General features: G+C 43.8%; 1 protein-coding gene across 1 annotated transcript; it reads left to right on the top strand.

Annotated features, from left to right (window-relative positions):
- Window positions 1–11836: 11836 nt before the first annotated feature.
- On the top strand, window positions 11837–16833 carry LOC136521368 (L-ascorbate oxidase-like). The gene is made up of 5 exons (XM_066515103.1): window positions 11837–12276; window positions 12380–12472; window positions 12552–12764; window positions 15384–15575; window positions 15683–16833. The coding sequence occupies exons 1-5, from the start codon at window positions 12010–12012 to the stop codon at window positions 16646–16648; spliced, it is 1731 nt and encodes a 576-aa protein (XP_066371200.1). The 5' UTR covers window positions 11837–12009; the 3' UTR covers window positions 16649–16833.
- The last annotated feature ends 421 nt before the right edge of the window (window positions 16834–17254 follow it).

Genomic DNA, 17254 nt, shown 5'->3' on the forward strand with positions numbered 1-17254 from the left:
AACTTTTTTAATGACTTATGTGTAATTACAAACTTTTTAATGGCACATATGTAAAAGCCTCCAATTCTTTTGCATGGATCGGGCGGGTTTTTCTTCAACCTAGCGTCATCCAAATGCAGTTTTGTGCATCCACGTGTGTGAAACCCCGGCGTGGGTTGGCTTCCATTGGAGACCGGGATCCATTGCCAATACCCGCCGATCCAAGGTTTCCCAAACGAAGGGCATGTTTGGTTTCTACAGTCGCTCCTAAAATTTCTGTCACATCGAATATTTGGACACATGCATGGAGTATTAACTATAGACTAATTACAAAACTAATTGCACAACTTGTGACTAATTTGCGAGACGAATCTTTTAAGTCTAATTAGTCTATGATTTAACAACGTGATGCTACAGTAAATATATGCTAATGACAGATTAATTAGGCTTAAAAAATCGTCTCGCAAATTAGCCTCCATCTATGTAATTGATTTTATAATTAATCTATATTTAATGCTCCTTATTAGTATCTAAACATTCGATATGACATAAATTTTAGAAGCGACTAAAGAACCGAACAGCCCCAAAGCCTTAAAGTAACTGTACCTCCCCTCAAAAAAAAACTTAAAGTAACTGTATCCCCGTTACTCTCAACAGAATTCAGATCATTAGCTCCTCCTCCAGAATGCAGAAACTCTTCGGGCAAAGCTGAACAGTTTGTGCAAATCATTGAAAACCGTCTCAATTCCAAACACAGTAACCTCTGAAAAGTCGGTCTTCGTCTTCCACTCGCTCCCAGTGCGGATGGGAGATGTGCAATTGTTTTTCCAAGCTATGGCCTTGTTTGTTCTGCCGTGCCTTCTAAAATTTCTGTCACATTGAATATTTGACATATGCATAGAGTATTAATATAGACTAATTACAAAACTAATTGCACAACTTATGACTAATTTACGAGACGAATCTTTTAAGTCTAATTAGTCTATGATTTGACAACATGGTACTACAATAAACATGTGCTAATGACACATTAATTAGGCTTAAAAAAATCGTCTCACAAATTAGCCTACATCTATGTAATTGGTTTTGTAATTAATCTATATTTAATGCTCCTTATTAGTATCTAAATATTCGATGTGACATGAATTTTAGTAGCGACTAAAGAACCAAACAGCCCCGAAGCCTTAAAGTAACTGTACCTCCCCTAAAAAAAACTTTAAGTAACTGTATCCCTGTTACTGTCAACAGAATTCAGACCATTAGCTCCTCCTCCAGAATGCAGAAACTCTTCGGGCAAAGCTGAACAGTTTGTGCAAATCATTGAAAACCATCTCAATTCCAAACACAGTAACCTCTGAAAAGTCGGTCTTCGTCTTCCACTCGCTCCCAGTGCGGATGGGAGATGTGCAATTGTTTTTCCAAGCTATGGCCGTGTTGGGTTCTGCCGTGCTTCCTAAAATTTCCGTCACATTGTATATTTGGACATATGTATAAAGTATTAAATATAGACTAATTATGAAACTAATTGCACAACTTGCGACTAATTTACGAGACGAATCTTTTAAACCTAATTAGTCCATGATTTGATAACGTGCTGCTACAGTAAACATGTGCTAATGACAGATTAATTAGGCTTAAAAAATCGTCTCGTAAATTAGCCTTCATCTATGTAATTGGTTTTGTAATTAATCTATATTTAATGCTCTTTATTCGTATCTAAATATTCGATGTGACATGAATTTTAGGAGCGACTAAAAAAACAAATACCCCCTATGTCAGGCTACTCTGTTCCTCATGGACAATGTACATGAATGAACAACATCAATGTGGTTGTCACCTTCTCCAGGAACAATTTGCCCACCTCGAGCGAGCACAACGCAGAGTGTGGATGCGCGCATGACTTGCTTGGAATTTTTGTATCTCCCAGTTGACTCCGTTTGCTTTTTGTGTACTAGCAGCACCTTGTGGTTACGTCGCATCTGTTGTGCATGCCAACTGTAACGTTGAACACTGGAAATTCAGAAGAATATATGTTCCGGAGGAAAAGCAGCAGCCATAACACCATAAAACAGTGGGTGCGTGCACACGGGACTGCTAGACAAGACTAAAGAGTTGGCTGGTGCACCAAGAGTGAAGAGTCAAGTCTATGACGACGTCAGTCGCAGTGAGGTGGCGAGAGCAGCGACGTCCAAATGAAAAATCCCATAAATCGTGGCTTTTAATTACGCCATAGCTTGGATTATAGGCGCGTGTTCAGTTCCACCCAAAAATCACAAAAAGTGCTACAGTATCTATTACATCGAATGTTTGCGGCCCATGTATGGAACATTAAATATAGACGAAAAAAAAACTAATTGCACAGTTTGGTGGGAAATTGCGAGACACGTTTTGAGCCTAATTAGTCCATGTTTGAACACTAATTGTCAAGTAAAAACGAAAGTGTTACACACGTAGGCATTGCGGATCGCTGCAAGGAACTCCGCTCGAAATTTGTGGCGCTTTCCTCACAACAATTTGTTACAAAGGAAAAATGAAAGAAAGTCAGAGTATTCACACGTTCAAGTACTTCTTGCCAAAACGAAGTAGTACTAATTGGTGTGATGATGTGGCTACCTAGCTAGCACCTGCTTAGGGTTGCAGCAGACACGAGCAACATTTTGACAAATCTAGCAATGTTTTAGGGCAAAAGACAAACTATAGATTCACAAGAGAAGGTACAAGATAATCCAAAATTTAACATGCAAAGAGAGCCAATGATTCGAATAGTTTATGAGACTTGGATAATGGTTTTTCCGAAGAACAGAGCTAGCCATCAGGAGGAAACTAAGACCCCGTTTGGCATGGTTTCTCCACCGGTTCCTCAAGTTGTGTGGAATCATTTTGGGGGCAAGCGGGTACAACTGTAACAAAACTATCCAATTTATAAGAGCACAAGTACAATGGCAGCCTACGAAGCAGTCGCACTATCATACTTAAGCCCATATAAACCCATTAGTCCGTCAAGTACCACGAAGGGTCTCGATTAATCGTCAACATACAACCAAGATCGTACATGATTCAACATTCATGCCACATGTTATATGGAGTTCACAAATACATTGCCATACATCAGAGTACGATTAAAGTTATTACAACTCAAGTTCCAAATAAGATAGTAGCGGAAGCAAAGTAGTCTTAAAACCAACATCTCACACCATTGTTTAATACAAGCCAGCTTGTGATCACCACCCACAAAAGCATTATAGATTAGATATATAAATGGAAGCGCCTTGCTCAGGGCCTACTCATCATCCACGGCGGGACAGAAGCAGTTCTTACAATATCTATGATATACTGTGTTATCTACAACAAGTGGAAAATAAACCCTGAGTAAAAGAAGGTGTTCAACTAGACTTACCCGTTATAAACCAAAAATAAAGTGACTACAAGGATCATGCAAGGCTTTATAAGTGGAGCTAGCTTGACAACATTTTACATAAAAGCCACCACTTGAGCTATATATTTTGTAATTCGGTAACCAAGTTGATTATAGCTATTCATCTCTAGATTAGCAACTAACATGTACCAAACATGTGGTATATCATTTAGTAGCATACAATAGTAACCATAGCCGGTGTAATATTTTCCATGTTCATCATAACCATCATATTTCATAGTTCAATTACTACGATAAAGGGGCTCCACCAAGTTTCTCACTATCCGGGAGAGACGGCGATTCAAATTGATTGCAATCAGCGGGGCAATATTCCTAACACAAACCCAGGTCTACCAGTCATGGTAGCCTTAGGTCATCTTTGGTACAACTCAGGTCCATATTTCGCGGGTTTGATCAGCGCCGCACAACCAGGGACAACCAGCTACCAGGACATTCAGGCCTGGCCTACCCGTGGACTCACGTCTGGCTCTCCGCACATCCTTACTACCATCCAGAGTGCACACTCTAACCGAACGAGACCCGTACTAAGTTGAGCTACTCGGTTTCACGGTCGGAACGAGTTATTCGGCCAACTAAGTGAGAGGCATGCGTTCAAAATGACAAGAGGGCCTCCAACGATGCGGTCCTTAATCGGCACAGATGAAATCACATGAGTCAACCTACACATAGGCTCCGCCCGGCCTCCAGTTATATTACCCCCTGGTTTTGTTCCACGATAGCAATTATAGCCAACCGTGCTCCGGTATCTACCTATATCTCGTAGGTGACAGGAAATCACCCGACTTCTACCGATCTAAGCATTGCTAAGCATATATTTGATTCTAGACCTATATAGGATTAAAGGTATATATATCTGGATAAGGTAGTTCTATGCATCAAGTGTTTTCAATCAACTCTTATAACCTAATGCATCAAACATAAATGACTCAAGTGATATTTATAAAAATATAGGAGGCTTAGAATGCTCCGGGGCTTGCCTTTTAGGAATGAAGTGGGTCGATGGTCAGGGCACTCTGGAAGTTCGTCAGTGGCCGGCTCCTCTCCTTCGGGAGCTGCTTTTTCGGGTGTCCCTTGATTGTCCTCCGCCTATTCTTTGAATTCCAGTAGGGATGCTCCTTCGGGCGATCCTATATGCATGAGCACGAGTAAGATATCATGGATGCGTAGGTAATGACATGGATGATATGATATGATGAAATGCATAATCATAAGTTTTCTTAACAGCAAGGTGTCAGGGTGATAACAAGATTAACTTCTTTTACTGAGTAGGTGCATATCTCCTTTTAAGTAATTAAACAAACACCTATTTAAATATTTTCTGTGCTACAAAAGAGCAGCCACTTGTTTTAACCATAACTAGAGATTTATACATCCAAATAATATGGTTGTGGAGTTTCTGGAAAGATTATGAAATGTCCTACAACTTTATTTTAATCATCTTAAGGTGATTCAGTAGCTATCCAGATCAAACAATTCAATCTTCTAGATCTGCCCAGAGGACAAGCAAATCTGACAACAGACTTCTAACAGCTATAAATCTTAAATCATTTAGCCTATAGCTATGCAATTTTAGTACAAATAATATGAATAAGTTGCCTACAACTTTGTTATTAACAAGTTTAATAGGAAAAGTCACTATCATCATGAATTTGTCAACACAACAGAAACTACTCATGCAGCCATTTAGTTGAATTATAAAAGCAATAATTAACTAGCTGCCTATAACCAATTAATTTTGAGCATAACTACCAATAGAAACACATCATATGCATCACAAGCACTATAGAAAACATCATAGTTAAGCCCAAATAATTTACTTATGTGCATTTATTAATTTTCTTATATAATAAGATGATTTAAATGATAAATATTTCCAATGATCAATAAATTCGGAGAAAATTACAATAGGTTACATATGACCCCAGTAATCTACTGTACAAATTTTATGCTATTTGGATAAGTATAGCAACCTCTATAAAATGACAAGTTACATAGGCTTATTTTAGCAAAAATAGTTTAGCCTAGTGAAAAGTTTCAGACAACATATTTCATATTTTTCTAACTTTTATCCTAGCACAAGAACACTGTGTAAAAAATTGCATGATCATATGTTATATATTTTTACCCCATTTATTTTTGCTAGAAACTAGCAAATAATCAAGGTTAAATAGAAAGACCATATTCCAAGTATGTCTACTGTAGGTTTAGTAGTTTTCCTAGCTAGATCATATCAACACAAGACCAATAAAATTAGAATCACAGTTTTATCACTCCTCTAGCTCAAGTTATGTGTTTTACAAGATTGAAACTAATTTAAAAGCACTCATCTAGCTCAATTTAATGCTCCCAGAAAATATCCCAAACAGTACGTTTTATATTTTTATCAAATAGTACAATTCATGATGAATCCAGCAAATTGGATCACCTCATTTGGACACTCCTAACTCAAGATATAAATTTTTGAAGTTTGCATTCAAATCTGTGAAAATAAATCAAGAAAAACATTTTAAATACTGACAGACAGCTGGGACCCGCGAGTCAACGGGACCCACACGTCAGCGACACACAGAGCAGAGGCGTGGCTTGATCGGCGGCAAACTCGTCGACGGCGAGGTCACCGACGTCGTATTCCCCACACTCTTACGCACCTACTGGTACCCTAGGTTGGCCTGGCGGATCACCGGAGCGACCTTGCCGGTGAGCATGGCGGCTCGTCGGCGACACGCGGTGGCGGACTCATTATCTCCGGCAAAGATGTGACCAAGCAAGCACGGCTATGACTTCTACGAACCCTAGTGGAGCTGTATGATGCGGATCGAGCCACGGTGAAGCGACGGTGAGCTCCGGCCACGTGCATGGTGGCACGGCGACGCATAGAGCACGGCGGTGGTGTCACCGTTCTGATGAGACAGCGGCCGAAGGTAGGTTTCCATCATCGAGGAAGGTGCTACACCTCTAAGCGACATGGTAACGGGTACCAGAGCGGGCTAAGGATGGCCGGTGAAGTCGGCGGCGATGAGCGCGTGCTTGCAACCATGGCGGACGCGCACGCGTGGTGCCGCACGTTCCCATGCGGCGGCGGCGGTAGCGGTAAAACCGACTACAACGTGAGCTATTGGGATCTAAGATGACGACAGACCAGGGGAGAAAGAGGTAGGAGGAGTGGTGGATAAGGCTGGCCACGGTGAGCTCGAAGCTCACTGGCGCTTCGTGACCATGGCGGCGATGGCGACGTGAAATGTCTCATTACCAGGGCTCGAACGGTGGCAATGGTGGGTCGGGGAGGTAGAGGAGATGATGGCGGAGCTGTGAGCGAGATGGATTGGACGGTGGTGCGGTGTGGTTGGCGTGCGAGCGCAGCGGAGCTCGGCAATGGCGACAGCGGCGCTCGACTTTGCTGTTGCGGGCGCGAGAGCGAGAGAGACAGAGTGAGAGCGAGTGAGGGGAGCGAGTGAGGGCAGGGACGTGTGGCGGCCTCTTCAGTGCACGCCCAGACGCGATGTGGCCCAGCCCCGACGTGTGCACGCCACGCGGCGGCCAGGGCCTGTGGCTGGTCGGCCACGACGCCGGCCGATTCAGAGCTGCATCGGGTGACTAACAACGCGACTTCGTGCATATATAACTCCTAATCCGTGGTGAATCAATGAAAATTGTATTAGTGAAAGTTATAGAGCTATGTGAGATCTACAACTTTGCTTTAGGGAGTAGCATCTAATTCATCATGGTTTCCAAAATACAAAGCTCCAAATTAGGTCACATTGAAACTTAAATCAGCTTGTGACTTAGCAATTTTTTCTAAGTTTAGAAACATCATTTCTTTGCTACATGTGGGCCTTATTTGACCATGCTAGACACTGAATTAGCTCATGACCCTTAAATAAAGTTTGTTACCCATGTCAAGAACTACAACTTTTATTAAGGGTGCACTGCCATGCAAACACTCTATGCTATAGTTCAACTTTGGTCAAAGTAGTAACATGAAAATGGAAGTTTAGAGTAAACTAGGACTTAGAAGCAAAATTGGCACATGTCATGAATACAAATATTGTTCCATTTACCATCCTAAATATGTCTAAGGTGTTTTTGTGACCCCACAACTATCTCTTGCATTGGTCACACATTATCACAAGCATATGCATGTATATAATCAACATCACATGTGATACATATGAAGAATGTGATGAAATTTCATATGCTCATGCTCATGAATGAATGGATGATGCTTGTGCTCATGCAATGCAAGTGCCAAATGCAATGCTTAACACTAGGGTGTTACAACAACCAATGGACTTCACCCATTAAGCCCCTTAAAACCAACTGAGGCGAAGGATAAGTGGATGGTGGAGCCAAAAATAGTGGCTTCACCCGGCTTCACTCGCCTTGGTGGGCCCTAGCAAGGACTGAGCCTATTTTGCCCCTGCAGAGAAGCAGTGCGCGGGCTGCCGGACTGTGGGAGTTGCTGGGGCACACAGCCGACAGGGCATGCGATCATCGGGCGCGTGACCGCCGGGGCAGAGGGGAAGGAGGCAGAGCTTGGCGACGAATAAGGCACAACAACAAAGAAGGTCAGGTACAGACAGGATGAAGAAGATAAGGATAGAAAACAAAACAAGGGCATTTTGGTTAAGTCGATAACACCCAATTTATGTCCTGTTTGGATCAGCTGAACTTCTATAACCTACAATAGCTAGAGGGAGCTAGTTAATAGTTTTTTATAAGCTGGATAGTTGAATAGTTGGAAATTGGCTATAAGCTCGAATGTTTATACCGAGCCTTTTTTAGAAATTAGCAACTTATTTCAGTCAATCTGAATGTGTCCTTTGGTTACTTTAGTTAACCTGGACGAGTCCCCACAGATCCACGTTACCTGACTTTTCCGGTGTGAAGTCGTCGTCTATCGGTGAAGCCTGAATCCCCGCGGCGGTAGCAACGCCGCCAACGAACTCATTATTTTACTGTTTGCTGTAATGTATTTACGACCCCTTATTCCCACTCTACTGATGCTCTTACTAACACACCTTAGTGTTAAGATAACTTCTGCCGGCGGGCAATATACAAATTATGTGTGCGCGCAAGACAAGGCACCATGTCTTTTGTACAGTAGAAGACACGATGTTTGATGCACCGAGTCAAAGACTATGGCGAAGGTAGTAGTTGTGAGTTACATAGGAGTAACATCAAAGTGGCAAGTGAATAAAGAGAGGCATTTCTTCTCTTGGATTACGCTCTGTTCTGGAACTGCGGATTACTGCATGGAACTGCCGTTGACAATTGTGGCACCTAATGGAAATTCTACCCTGAAATAATCATTGCTGCCAAAAGGGAAGATACATCCAAAATTTCAACTTTCACAAGTGGATGTTGTAATCAGCAAAGCAATTTCTCTTCGGTATCTATCTAACCAGTTCATTTGAGTTATCAGCATACCATTAACATTCTGCACATGCTGATGCAAGAATGGTATGAACAAGGATATTTTATTGGACTTGTCTTATTCAGTTTTATAAAGTTGTTTCGTACTTCCTCGGTCCCACAAAAAAAAGCAACTTTAGGACCGGACACGGAAGCCATTAATAAGAGATAAATTACAAAAATACCCTTATAAAAGTCATTCCCAATCCTTCTGGGTCGATCTATTTTTTTAATGCGGGACAAAACTTGTGGAGGAGATGATGTCCACATCCATGCAGTGATCTTTTTTTATGAATAACTTTTTTTAATGCGAGACAAAACTTGTGGAGGAGAGGATGTCCACGTCCATGCAACGATCCTTATTTTATGGGTGAAATGGAATATACTGTACTACGAGTGGGTCCCATAGTCCTGATAACCGATGCCATTTACCAATGTACGCGGTCACAAATTTTGAACCGTGAATGATGATCTTTTTAGGATAGAGATAGAGGGAGTACTAACTTAAGTTATATTTGTTTCGGTGATAATCATTGTAGTGTGTCAATTTTTTATTTTGCCTTTTTTTACTACAAGGTTCGTACTTAAAGGTTCATACTACATATATGATTTTCTGGAGATATCCTGAATTTTTCTCAAAGGTGGTTAGGTTTGTCAGCCAGCAATCCAATAGAGATGCCAAGCTACCATAGTACCCCTAAAAAAATTTTTGAAATATGTTTCTAGAGGCAATTTGTAAGGTGGCATTCCCATACAAATCTTCACCATAAGGTTCTCCTATTCCATATCAACACCCATGTAGTGAGAATGTGAGATGGTAAGGTAATGTTGTTTTTGCCCTTAAGGGCACATTCCCTTACATGCACGCATCCAATGGTGGTGCACGTGAGGGCCAGATTTTCTGCACCCAAGATGGTAAGGAAGGCCTGCATGATAGTCGAAGACATAGGTTCGAATCCTTAAAATGTGCGTACTACTTTTCTCTTCTTTTGCGCAAAAAACCATGTGACCTTAAGGATCACTATGGAAAAATATTTGTGTTGTTTTCTATTCTGTGATTTTTGTAAAAAAAAAAAGTAGAAGTAGGCCACATTACAAAATGCTCTAGTAGTCCGTAATGTCAACACCCTAAAGATCTTCTAGGGGTGGTAGCTTATGAATTCCTACAAATGCCTTACTTCCATAGGCCGTTAACATTTGCATAGAGGTACTTGTCCCTACAAATGTTTTATTTCTATAGACCCTTATGTAGAGACCATTGCAAATTTCTAAGAAACCATGTGACCTTGAGGGCCGCTAGGAACCGAAATAAATATTTATTTATGTCGTTTTCTATTTTTTGTAATTTCTATGAAAAAGATTCTTGGAGGCAGACTTCCTTAAAAACCGTGGCACCGTCTGTAATGTCAACCACCCGTGGAAATCGTCTACGGCAGTCGCATCTAGATTCCTACAAACCTTTTACTTCTAAAGAGTAAAGACTGATGTGCAAGTAAAGGTTACATACAAAGGACTTATTTCTAAACATCCTTGCATAGAGACCATTGCAAATTTCACTCTTAGAAATTGATTTCATCCGCCTCTAAAAATCAATCCTTTATGTAGTAGCGGTTTTCCCCTCTATCTCCCTTTATCTACTCCTTTTTCTGCCATGCACGTTCTTTGTGTTTCCTATCAGGTCACCGTTTGGAGTGTGAAGCGAATAGAATTCGCTTGCTGAAGAGAACTGATGTATAATTGGTTGCGTGTTGGGTACTTAATTCCGTAGCAAAATGTGGTCAAAGAACAGGCAAAAAGGAGTTACGTGTTATCATGTACCTGAAACGGCGCTTGTAGTGCCTTTTATCTTGACTCTTAAGGCAGTCATTATGAAGAATAACAGCATGATGGTTTTCACTTGATGCAAAAGCACCATAGCATTGTGAACAACAGGAATTGAGCACCAGGAACAAACACGTGTTGAATTTCAATTAAAGAACAGCTGCACTAGTACGTAGTGCAAGCTGTATAATTGTATTCCCCACTATGTGTAGCTTTCCGAAGAATGAGGCTGGCATATCTTCGTTTTTAATTAGAATAGTATTGATGATTTATAGCATGCAAGTGATTATGAACATGCATGCAGCGCATTTGTAGTATAAATAAAATGCCTTACAGTTACAGGTTGTGACCTTACCAAAAATCAGCACAAGCTGTCTGTACTATCATTCAAAGCGACTAATTGATTATTAAGACAAAGTAAGCCATGAATATTTATCATAATTTTGAGGTGCTATAAAAACAATTTATGGACTTTTAAGTCTTAAGACCATATGGATTTTCATGCAAGTGACTAGCAAAATTGCACACTGTCTATTATGAAATCTGGTACTATGTATACTAATGTAAAAGGAATATACAGAAATTAGTGACCAGAAGCCACATACACACATATTTTCAGAGGCGAAAAATACGTTTGCGCAAACTTTGCATCTTTGCTGGTGAAGGAACAAGAAAGAGGGGAAACGCTTTTACCAAATGCAAAGCAGTTTATTCCAAACAAATGCATGGGGCATGTGGGATCTATCAGAAGCACAGAAGTAGCCATCCTCGTCACATGCAGCAGAGACCTTATGATCCGCCCAAAGCAACAAGACGATATCAACTCTTTATTCCTCGACCAGAAAGATGCAACAAGAACTATGCAGAGCTGAGGCTATTTCTTTCTGCAGAACTTTTGCGAGCAGCCAGGAAACTGCCTATTAACGCAGGCGTTGTTCATCACAGAAACAGCCTACTCTGCCTGCAACCTAACTCCACTAACTAGTAACTACTACAGAGTATAGTATTTTATATTTCAAAAGCTGGTCACCATTTTTCTCATGAAAAAAATATCAACGTACTAACAAAGGGTTGTAACTAACTGAAATAAAGAAAATGGAACAGTAACTGAGCTGATGAGATAAGCATTTTTGGCCTGCATAAATTGACTAGCACAGACACGCACATCCTTGCCAGTTGCCACGACTTTCTTCACAGACTCCAAGCGCTGCTCCGGTCATCTCCCTCCCAGCCTATCTTTCCATCCCACTAATCTGCATCCTCCATTGCTTCTGAAAAGCTCTCCTCCCCCAGTGCATTTTGTTGGGGTAGCGTAGACTGCCTGCAGACAGACACTACTGCAGAGCAAGGAAGGCAGAGGCATGAGGCTTCCTCTGCTGGCCCTGGTGTGCTGCGCCGTGATGGCGTGGCAGCATTGCGCGGCGGAGGCGGCCAAGGCCCGGCACTTCAAGTGGGAGATCAGTAACATGTTCTGGTCTCCCGACTGCGAGGAGAAGGTGGTGATCGGCATCAACGGGCAGTTCCCGGGCCCAACGATCCGCGCCAGAGCCGGCGACACCATCCATGTCCAGCTCAAGAACGCGCTCCACACCGAGGGCGTCGTCATCCACTGGCACGGCATCAGACAGGTAACCATCACGCCAGCACCAGTGCACTGCATCTTCAGACAAGCTCTGTCTTCTGTGCTATTTCACTTTGCTAATATTTGAACCCTGGGTCATGTCGTGGCAGATCGGGACGCCATGGGCGGACGGCACGGCAGCGATCTCCCAGTGCGCCATCAACCCTGAAGAAACCTTCACCTACCGCTTCGTCGTCGACAAGGTGCTGAGCGCCACTCACCTTCACCCTTGTTCATGCCAAGAGATCAACTGAAACTGAAAATTTTCTTTCATGGCCGCAGCCGGGGACGTACTTCTACCACGGGCACTACGGGATGCAGAGGGCGGCAGGGCTGTACGGGTCGCTGATCGTGGACGTGGCTGAAGGGGAGGAGGAGCCGTTCAAGTACGACGGCGAGCTCAACCTGCTGCTCAGCGACTGGTACCACGAGAGCATCCACACCCAGATGGTCGCCCTCTCGTCCAAGCCCTTCAGGTGGATCGGCGAGCCACAGGTACGACGCACTCCATGAATGATCTCTATGGTTGCCTTATTATTGTGAGCTGCATTTCTGTTCTTGTTGCCATGGTAATTTCAGAGGCCTGCAGTGGTTAACTTCACCACTTTGTCATACATACATCTTTAACTACACAGTATATTTCCCCGGATCAGGATGACTGTTAAATTTACTGCTGGTCTAAACACGGTGATTTCAACTGCAATTTGTGAAACGTTATATCAAGTAGATTTATGAAAGAACAATGTTTTTAGACTCTTTGAGAAAATACACATGCAGTGCAGCTATACTAATGCAACTTCTGAAGCATTACATCAAGTAGGTTTGTGAAATGACAGTGCTTGTATATAGACTCTAGGCAAACCAAATGCAATTCAGTTATACCAACTTACCAGATTAAATCAGGTTCTGCAGTGCTTTTTCACTAGCCGAATTTTCCTGTTAGAAACAATACAGGAGGAGATAAATTCATTTCAGGAAATATAACATGTCACATGATACTAATTTGCAATGAGGCTTACCATTGGCCCTCAATTATTATCTTGACATACTAATATGTTCAGAACAGTACAAGGCATGGCCTGAATTTGTTTGCTCTGAAGATTTCTTTTTCTTGTTGGTTGGTTGCTTGGCCTGTAGTTTAGGACCATATTGCCGGGCTTTCTGGGCCAGTTACCAAAGCTAAACCGTACCAAGCGCGTTCATATATATACACTAAATCATGGCAAGTCGAGGAAACAAGTACTCGTAGATGCATGGTGGTCTAAATCAAGCTGTCACTTGCTTGTACACTCACTCAGTTTAAGGATGAAAACGGAACGGAAATATCCCGAACCGAACCGCATCGTTTTTTATATTTAATCCGATCGAATCCGTATTTTCTTGTCCGACTTTACCGTTTTCGCTTTCGCATTTGAGATGTTTCGTATTTCAAATGTAAAAGTAGAAAACGGTTTACACATTTTTCGACCGTTTTCTACTTTTCTACTTTTAATTTAAAATATTCCGAATTCAAAATTCGGTTTAAACCGAATTTGGCCAACTGCACAGGTCATACAGCCCAATTACAGGCTGCTCACCATGCAACTGTGTTCTTTCTACCGGTGGTTAGCTGCCCTCTCTTATAGACGGCACCCAGCCTCATCTCTCTTATTATGTATTTGGTCGTGCACTTGTTTAATGATATGCACTTGAACTAGATCATGCACTTGTTAGTTGTGAACTTGTTATGTATTTGGTCGTGCACTTGTTTAATGCTATGCACTGTGGGTTGGTATTTCGTATTGAATTTTCGCATACCGACCGTGTTCGACATAATTCCGCTCGAATTGGTTCGTTTTCGAAATTCTAGATATTTCGTAAGTTCATGTTCGTTTTCGTGTCCGGCTTGTCCGCTTTCGCTTTCGCTTTCGTATTTCAAATGTAAAAGTAGAAAACGGTTGAGGAGTTTTTCGACCGAGTTCGACCGTTTTCATCCTTAACTCAGTTTCCTGTTTGATCAGCACAGAAAGAGCCGCGTCCCTATTAGAAATCGTAGGTCGTTATGCGATAATGCACAACATTGGACCTCAATTATTGGGCCGGCATGCATAAGGATATTTAGAAATTAGAACCGTATGTAAACACAGGGCATGGCTGAATTTGCTTGCTCTGAAATTTTATCCATCCTCCTGTCTGGATACTTGGTCAGTATAGTACAAGACAAATGCCGGGCCATTCCCTTGGCTGGCCATTTGCTGAAAAGGTTCAAAAATCTCTGCTGAATGCAGAATGCTGATAGTGATAAACTGGCAAGGCAATGCACGGCAGTGCACACATCTAGCTTTCCCAACAATACCAAAAAGCTGATCATGCAGGCTGGATGGTCCCACCGCTCAGAAAGGCAAAAGATGGAAACCCAAACAGTCCTGGCTTCATGGAAAGAAGTTACCCCACTTGAGAAAGCACATCAAGTGTAGGGCACTTTGGACACAATGCCAGCAGCATGTGTGTACAAAAAATGGCAGAGTAGATCATGTTCCAGCACAGCCCTGTGTGACTAGTTTGCAATGCGCACACAGACGCAATTTTTCTGAAGAAAAGTTGGGTATCGTAGAATCTGGCAGGGCGCCATCACCATGCCTACAATGCTAGAGTACACGCCAATGGCAGGGCCACATGATCTTGAGAGAGGACACACGCTGTCACGTCGTGGTGGTGCAGAGAACCAGAGACTAGAGAGCGTCCATGCAGGCGACTTTCTCTCTGCATCTTGGGAACATGTCTGGGCAGAGGCATGATGCAGTCTTCTTGCTCTAGAGAGCATAGGGGAGGTTTGGCCATTGCCCATTTCCTCCACGGAAGCACAGAGAAAAAGGTCAAACCGGCATGAGTGCATCACATTGGCAGCATGGTCCTGCCCCTCTTTCTTGTGTTGTCCTGTGCACATCATGTATTGTGCTCCGATGCTGTGCATGTGTTTGGAGCTTCGCGAGTCCTGAAACTATGATGTTTCAGTGCGGATTCACACTCTACATTTGGCAGACACTGAATTTGGCTGAATTCAATTTGTCCTTGTCTGAATTTTGGTGCTGAACCGTTTAATGATGACAATTTTTTTAAACTACTACGCTGCAGTCGCTGCTGATCAACGGGAGAGGCCAGCTCAACTGCTCGCTGGCCGCAGCGCACACGCCGGGGGTCAATCAGTGCGCCGCCGCCGTCAACAGGCAGTGCGCGCTGGTGGTATTCCCCGTGCAGCCGAACAAGACCTACAGGCTCAGGGTGGCCAGCACCACCTCGCTCGCGTCTCTCAACCTCGCCATCGGGGTAAGCCACCAGCCAACAGCCGAGGAAACCAGAGCATGTTAATCCCTCAATAATGCATTGCATTGGCCAACGTTGTCGATGATTTGTGTTTGGTTGCATCTTTGCAGAATCACAAACTGACGGTGGTGGAGGCCGACGGCAACTACGTGGATCCATTCGTCGTCGACGACATCGACCTCTACTCCGGCGACAGCTACTCCGTCCTCTTGACGACGGACCAGGACACGTCCTCCAACTACTGGGTCAGCGTCGGCGTGCGCGGCCGGCAGCCCAAGACGGCGCCGGCGCTGGCGGTGCTCAACTACCGCCCCAACCGCGCGTCCAAGCTGCCAGCCGTCGCGCCACCGGTCACCCCGGCGTGGGACGACTACGACCACAGCAAGGCGTTCACGTACAGGATCCGCGCGCGCGCCGGGACGGCCCCGCCGCCGCCGACGGCGGACCGCCGCATCGAGCTGCTCAACACGCAGAACCGGATGGACGGGCACATCAAGTGGTCCATCAACAACGCGTCCATGGTGCTGCCCGCCACGCCGTACCTGGGCTCCCTCAAGATGGGGCTCAAGTCCACGCTGGCGGCGACGCGCCCGGCGGAGACGTTCAGCCGGGGCTACGACGTCACGCTGCCGCCGCCGAACCCGAACACGACGGTCGGGGACAACGTGTACGTGCTGGCGCACAACACCACCGTGGACGTGGTGCTCCAGAACGCCAACGCGCTGTCGCGCAACGTGAGCGAGGTGCACCCGTGGCACCTCCACGGGCACGACTTCTGGGTGTTGGGCTATGGCGACGGTGCCTACCGCGGTGACGCCGCCGACGAAGCGCGGCTCAACCTCCGGGACCCGCCGCTGCGGAACACGGTGGTGATCTTTCCGTACGGGTGGACGCTGCTCCGGTTCGTGGCGGACAACCCGGGCGTGTGGGCGTTCCACTGCCATATCGAGCCGCACCTCCACATGGGCATGGGCGTCATCTTCGCCGAGGCTGTGGACCTCGTCGGCAAGGTGCCCAACGAGGCCGTGTCCTGCGGCGCCACGGCCACCGCGCTCATGGCCGGCGGCCACCTGTGATTGCCATCAAATATTGGAGGCCAGGCTAGGGAAGCTTCCTGGAGTTCCTGCCTCGCGCGCATGAATGTCCGTTTGTTGTACGATCTCTGGTCGTTAATTAGTGTTATTTATTAATATTTCTTCTATCAAATATATATTTTTTTAGTTTATTGAGACGTGAACATAGAGTGTTTGTGCTTGAGTAACCACCGCATCTTAGATAGATGTTACATCGTAAGCCAATTCCTTAAATTAATGGAATGACTCTTTTTCTCATGTTTATAACAATGTGATGTTGATAGATCACCTCACCTCCATTCCACAATTCAAACAAAAACTTAAGGATTCAGAAAATGATAGACTATTCTATTCCTAAAACCAAACTCCCCTGTGATGTACTATTTGAAGAATCTCGAACATTTTGCTTCTATTAGTTAGATCTAGTGAGATTTTCTTTTTATTGCCACTACAAAAAAAAAAAAACTTGTAAAATTTACAAAAAAAAAAAAATTGCTACGAATTAGGAAATTTTTGCCATATCATGACTCAGTGTCTCAGTGAGTCTACAGTCTATAGTTGGGTGACAAAATGAAACAAAATTTAAGCTGCCATCCTCCTGAAATCTAC

This window comes from Miscanthus floridulus, chromosome 18 (genome assembly GCF_019320115.1).
Source record: "Miscanthus floridulus cultivar M001 chromosome 18, ASM1932011v1, whole genome shotgun sequence".
Classification (NCBI taxonomy): domain Eukaryota; kingdom Viridiplantae; phylum Streptophyta; class Magnoliopsida; order Poales; family Poaceae; genus Miscanthus; species Miscanthus floridulus.

Excerpts from the sequence above, each read along its gene's own strand:
- LOC136521368 (XM_066515103.1), top strand. The coding sequence starts at position 12,010 with ATGAGGCTTCCTCTGCTGGCCCTGGTGTGCTGCGCCGTGATGGCGTGG. Across the intron at positions 12,473-12,551 it reads ACCGCTTCGTCGTCGACAAG|CCGGGGACGTACTTCTACCA; the intron begins GTGCTGAGCGCC and ends TCATGGCCGCAG. Across the intron at positions 12,765-15,383 it reads GGTGGATCGGCGAGCCACAG|TCGCTGCTGATCAACGGGAG; the intron begins GTACGACGCACT and ends ACTACGCTGCAG.